This window comes from Felis catus, chromosome E1 (genome assembly GCF_018350175.1).
Source record: "Felis catus isolate Fca126 chromosome E1, F.catus_Fca126_mat1.0, whole genome shotgun sequence".
Lineage (NCBI taxonomy): Eukaryota > Metazoa > Chordata > Mammalia > Carnivora > Felidae > Felis > Felis catus.
Genome location: NC_058381.1, coordinates 3328568 through 3334567, shown reverse-complemented (window position 1 = coordinate 3334567; position 6000 = coordinate 3328568). Strand labels below are relative to the sequence as shown.

The 6000-nt window shown below is 56.8% G+C and overlaps 1 protein-coding gene across 7 annotated transcripts in view; it reads left to right on the top strand.

Annotated features, from left to right (window-relative positions):
• The first annotated feature begins 243 nt into the window (after positions 1–243).
• MYH10 (myosin heavy chain 10) overlaps positions 244–6000 on the top strand; it is a 131178-nt gene continuing 125421 nt past the window's right edge. For 2 of the 7 annotated variants that reach the window (XM_023244685.2, XM_023244684.2), the window contains exon 1: positions 244–549. In XM_023244685.2, the coding sequence (XP_023100453.2) occupies positions 491–549 (59 nt within the window). In that variant the 5' untranslated portion in view covers positions 244–490. Of the gene's footprint in view, positions 550–661; positions 817–6000 lie in introns of those variants that run through there. The other 5 variants (XM_023244688.2, XM_023244687.2, XM_023244686.2 and 2 more) reach the window with 4 other exon arrangements.

Genomic DNA, 6000 nt, shown 5'->3' with positions numbered 1-6000 from the left:
CCGGCGGCGCCCGCGCGCATGGGCAGAGCCGCCCGGGGCCCCGCCCCCTCCCCCCACTGCAGGTGAGCCGCAGAGCCGCGGCCCCCGCCCCCCGCAGCAGCGCCGGGGGTGACGTAAGGCCTGTGGACCGCGCTCGGGCCCCGCCCCTGCAGGCAGCGCCGGGGGCCCGCGGTTCGGCGGTGGGAGCCGGTGCGGCTGCGGGGCACGCCGGCTGCGGCACGGAGAGGGGGCGGCGAGGCGCCCGAGTGGGCTGCCGCGTCGGCCCGACGCCGGGCGAGGCGCGTCCGGGCGCGGCTCGGGGCTCCCCGCCGCGGCACACCTGCCCCGGCGTCCGCACGGCCCGGGCCCCCGCGGGGTCCGCAGCCGCTGCTCCGCGGGCTCGCGGGCTCCCGGCCGGCCCCGGCTGTCCGTCTCCGCGGGCGCCAGCCAATCGCCCGCGGCTGCCCCGGCCGCACCTCCCGGAATCTGTGACGGGCGTGCGGGACAGCCTATGAGACTGCGGCCCCGGCGGCCTGGGCTGGGAGCGGGAGCCAATGAGCATCATTCCAGGTGGGTGGAGGGAGCGGACCTCGGGAAGGTAGCTTCGTTCGGGTTGCTAACGTCTTCCCTTGGAGATGGGCGCGCAAACGGACCAGTGGGTCTGGGGGCGGCGGTGACGGGCGTGGAGCTGGCCCAATGAGGGTGGGAGTGGGTGGGGCAGCCCCGAGCGGCAGTGCTAAAGGAGCCCGGCGGAGGCAGCGGTGGGTTTGGGACTGAGGGGCCGGATCTGTGGTCTCGGCTGGGGACGTGCGCCGGCGCCACCATCTTCGGCTGAAGGTGAGAGGTGCGGCGGCCCGGGTCCGAACGCGGCGGCCGCGGGCGGGGACACGGCGGTGGGGGAGGGAAGGGTCCCGGGCCAGGGGAAGGGTGCGGGGCGTCTGTGGGAGGCAGGAGCACGGAGAAGACCGAGGGGGCGCTGGGTGGAGGGCTGGTGCTGCGGAGCCGGAGATTCGTGCGGGGATCGGCCCTGGCGGGGGGTGCGGAGGAAACCGACCCCGGTGGGTGGAGAGCCCTCTGGAGAGTCGAGGAATAGGGTTCTGGAGCTTCAGACCCCTGCAAGGATCGCGGCCTGGGTGTGCCGGGGGGACGACCCTTGGGGGAGGGGGGCTGGGGATGGCAATCCGGGGGTGGGGATGCAGGGACCTGGTCCTCGGTGTGTGGGATCCGTGGGGCACGGGGGTCGGGAGGCCTAGTGCTCCGGTGGAGGCCCCGGGGTCCCGCGAGGGGAGGGAGCCGCGGTGCGGGCTGGAAAGCGCGATCCTGGGTGTGGGTGGGGGGCGCCGGACAAGAAGGGCCGGCTCCTGGGTGGGTTCCCGGGCGGATTAGGCCGGCCCGGCAGCCCGGGTGCGGTAGAGGGTTCGCAGGGCTCGGAAGGCCGGCGGCGCTCCCGGCCCCGAGGGGTGGGGGGCCCGGAGGGCAGGGGCCCCTCCGCACGGCCCGGGCAGCGCGCGGCGGGCGAGGGTCCGAGCCGGCCGCCGGCGCGCGGAGGGGTGGGTGGACTCCGCCGGGGCCGTGGGGCAGGAGCGCGGGCGGGGGGCCGCGGGGGGCCGAGGCCGGACGCGCGGCGAGGCCCGGGGCGGGGTGGGGGGCGAGGCGGGAAATGCGGCGGGGGCGCGCTGCGGCAGGGCGGCCGGGGGGAGGGTCAGCCCTCGCCTCGGGATCCCTTTATTGTGTAAGCGATCCGGGCACGGCTCGCCGCGGACTCTCTGGCTGGCCTTCTGCAGCTGGGGTCACACCCTGAGCCCATGAAATGGGCCAGGAATGGGGTCGGAGGGGAGTGGAAGCCGCCGAGTCGCGGCGTTCGCGGGGGCTTTGTGGGCCTGCGGTGGGCGGGTGCGGCCCGGGGGGACGCGGGAGGCCCCCCGGCCCGGCCGGCCGGCCCGGGAGCCGGGGCCTGGGGAGGGAGGCTGGTCGCTCGGCGGGTCTGGGCTCAGCTGGGTGGCGTGGCCTCTGCCTGTGACCGTTATCTGTTTCTGGGGCCTCTGCGGCTCCGTTCAAGACCACTGCGGTGGATGCAAGGGGGTGGGGTGGCTGGGGTGGGGTGGGGTGGGGTAGGGGAGAGCAGGCGGGGTAGCTCCAGCCTGCGAACGGAACAAAGGCTGCTGTTTTTGCCCAATAATATAATATACTAAATATAATACTTTGGCTTTGCTGAGATTTTTTTTTTTTTTTTTCAATGCTGGGAACTGAAGATTCTCTGAGGCAGGCTTCATTATTCTCGATAGTACCTCACTCTGGAAAACTTTAATCTATTTATTGTTTTATTTCCTTCATCAGTCTGCCCTTACCAAGTATTCTCTTAGTCCCATGCTTTTGACGTTGAAGTATGCCCCCGTCTGTCTCGGATTCTGAAAAAGTGGCCATTTTATTTTATGCATCCTTTTACTTCTGTGTCTCAAATTCGGTTCTTCCCTGGCCTTATCTGGAGAAAGCATATGGTGTAATCGGGCGGTGTGCAGCCCGAGCTTTTGCAGCAAAGGGATGTGACCCCAGAGGTTGGCTTTTTATTTGGGCTCCTTGGGGAAATCATCACAATGAAGACAGACAGAATGAAAGGCGAGCTGGAGGAAATTCTGAAGGGCACGTCGTGCGGGGAGGGGGAGACTGTATGCTTCAGCATTTGGTGGACTTTCTCGGCGAATGGGAAGCATTGAAATTCCTGGGGTTGCCTCCACACCCAGCGGGAAGATGTTAGCAGAGAGAAGGTGCGGGCCACAGATAGCGGGTGCCCTTTTGCGTTTGGTTTGGGGGCGTGCTCATTTGGTTCCGCCGCATTTTTGGCGCATTAATAGGTTCCCACGTGCCTGTAAGGTGAAGTCGCCTCAGTGGGGGTGTTAAACCAGGTGGGACAATTCTGTTTTAGTTGATCTGTTCTACAGGGATGTGCTGTCACAGATAATGTATCCATCGTTGTTTGGCTTGGCGTGCGTAAGATCTTCACAAAATTGAGTTGTTTTCCCATCTCTGTGCCTATAGTAGGTGCCGGGAGGCAGCTGAGAAATTTGCTGGGTGGCATTTCGCTGGAAATAAAAAATGGCCGTGGGAAGGGGGTGTGTGTGTGTCTAAATCCAGTCAAGGGGATGGGGCTTTGGCTCAGTAGGGGGTTCCTTCGTCTACAGATCAATGACTTCGCTACAATTAGCCAGTTATTCCAGATGATGCCAAACACCTTCCAGTTATCTTTCTGTCTGTTGCAAAGAGCTTCCTCTTCATTCCCTTTTCTCCTAAGTATAAGTGGTTTTTTCTTTTCCTATTAAACGTAAAGCCTTTGCGGGATTGTGCTAGTGTGTTCATTGCTGAGCCTGCCTTCTTGAAACCGGAATCGATAGGATTTTTATTTGGTGGAGAGGCAGCGTGGAGCATACTTCACGCCCTTCAGAACACCCCCGGTCACCTGGCTGGGACTCTTGAGGTTAACCCCAGCTCTGCTGCTTATGACATCCGCGACCTCGCGCTAGTTATCAGCTTTCTCTCCACCTTAACGCCTTCATCTGTAAAACGGAGATATTGATGGTTGTGAGGATTGAGAGTCGGTAAAGGTAAACCGTGTAGAAAGAAGAGTGCCCGGCCGTAATTAACGATAGAGAGCAGTGTGTGCTATTTTTAAAAATTGTGCTGTTCTCCCTGCCGCAGACTAGGCTTTTGGGAGTGGGCTCACCGTTAAATAGCAGTATTCTCAAGATCGGGGACCAAATGCACGAAGGAATGGAGTTAAAGTGAACACAGCCTCCTCGCTGGCCGCCCGAACTCGATCAGACTCGGCAGCCTGAGTCCCTGCTACCTGCTCAGCCCTCTGCTAGAGTGCAGGGAGAGCACGAAGAATGTCAGGAGAGCAGTCGAAAATGGGAGGACGAGAAGGATTAAGTTGCCAGATTGACCTGAAAAAGAACTTGTCAGAGGGCCGCATTTGGGTCAGGATTGGGAGGAATGGTAGGTTTTGGGTTGTGGAGAAGGTGAAGGTCACGATGAGGGTAGGCACCACGCCGGTGATACTTGGTCAGTGTCCTGTGGCCCCCGGAAGCGGCTAAGTGCTCACCGTACAGCCAGGAACCGGAAACGGTCCGGTCCACCCAGCGTCTAATTACTTGTAGGAAACTCTGGAAAAGTGGAAGTAATTTGTAATCTCACTATCCAGTGAAGATTCAATGTGTATCTGTTCCTATTTATCCACTTATTATCTGTTTTTAATTCATTATCTGTTCCCTTTTTTAAAAAAAAAAGTATGAGGGGCGCCTGGGTGGCGCAGTCGGTTAAGCGTCCGACTTCAGCCAGGTCATGATCTCGCGGTCCGTGAGTTCGAGCCCCGCGTCAGGCTCTGGGCTGATGGCTCGGAGCCTGGAGCCTGTTTCCGATTCGGTGTCTCCCTCTCTCTCTGCCCCTCCCCCGTTCATGCTCTGTCTCTCTCTGTCCCAAAAATAAATAAAAACATTGAAAAAAAAATTAAAAAAAAAGTGTGTATGTAAATTTCCCCCACAACATCAGGAGCATTTTATAATTAACATTTTTGTGATCTATTGTTTTCCCCCACCTTACATGACAATCATTTCCTCACCTAGAAAAAAATACAGATAAATTTAAACTGTACCAATTTGGGGTGGCACTTGGGTAGCTCAGTCCAATAAGCGTCTAACTCTTGATTTTGGCTCAGGTTGTGATCTCACGGTTCATGAGTTTAAGCCCCGAGTTGGTTCTCCCTCTCTGTCTCTGCTCCTCCCCTGCTTGCGCTCTCTCTGTCTCTCTCAAAATAAATCAACTTAAGAAAATAAAATAAAACGCACCGATTCGGCAAACTAATTTTTAAGTATATAATTTACTTTAAAAAAAAAAAAAAAAAAAGGTCTGCTGCAGAAATGACCTGTTAAGCTATTCTAATTTATAGCCACCCACTCAACTTAAGCATATAATTACATGCCCAATGTAATTACATGCCAATTACAGAAATTTGTGCACGCACGCGCCTACGAGAAGCGAGACCACTTCCTAGGTGTCATGTGGGATATCCAGTTCATACCTCTTAATCATGAGAGTAACTTGTTGCCATATTTTGTTAGGGTGGGATATTTTCTCTTTCAAAAGGCTGCCATTTGTAAAGGTGGGGTGTGTGTCCTCTTGTCCGGGTCCAGATTGACCTTGGACGATTCCCCCCTCAGTGCCATGGCTCCCTTCTTAGCGGTTTGCAAAGTATACGTTGCAAAGACAGAAAGCGTGTTACTGGTCTTACGGAAGCCGGTCCCTGGAGGTGATGATGGGCGTTGGAAACCATTCTTCAGACTGTACGTGCTCCCCGTGAAAAGTTTGTGTACTGTATGGCCCGCCTGCACGTGAATGCCAAAGAAGGCAAATACAAGTTGAACTCTAAAACATGTTAGCATTTTTGTTTGGAGAAGTCTTAATGCTACATCTTTTGTGATTTTTTTTTTGTTCGTTTGTTTCGTCTTGTTTTCTGATTTTTGTTTTTCTCAAGTCCATGATTTTCAAAATGGTAGTATATACGTTTTAAATCAGGTTAAGAATTAGTCTAGAACATTGGGTGTCAACCTTTGTTTCTATGCCAGCATACCTGTTAACGCCAGTGGCTCACCATGGCAACCAGAGAACTAAGGAGTGATGGTTCTCAAAGGGGGGGGGGATGCCAGGACCAGCTGCCTCTGGGAAGTTGTTAGAAATGCAAATTACCAGGCTCCGCCCCAGACCCGCTGAACTGGGGACTCTGGGATGGGGCTCCAGCAAGCCTTTTGCGTGCTGCACCCGCCAAAGTTTGAGAACCAGGCTCTGGGGCGTGCATGTTTGTGATGCGTTGCCTTAGGACAAATAATTTCTGAAATGTACGTTTTTATACCATTTCAGTGATTTCACGGAGCTTGAAATTTGTGGACCCAAGGTTAAGAGCCTCTTAACAACTTTGGACTGCTTTTCTTTGGAGATTTTATTTTTAAGTAATCTCCATACCCAGAGTGGGGC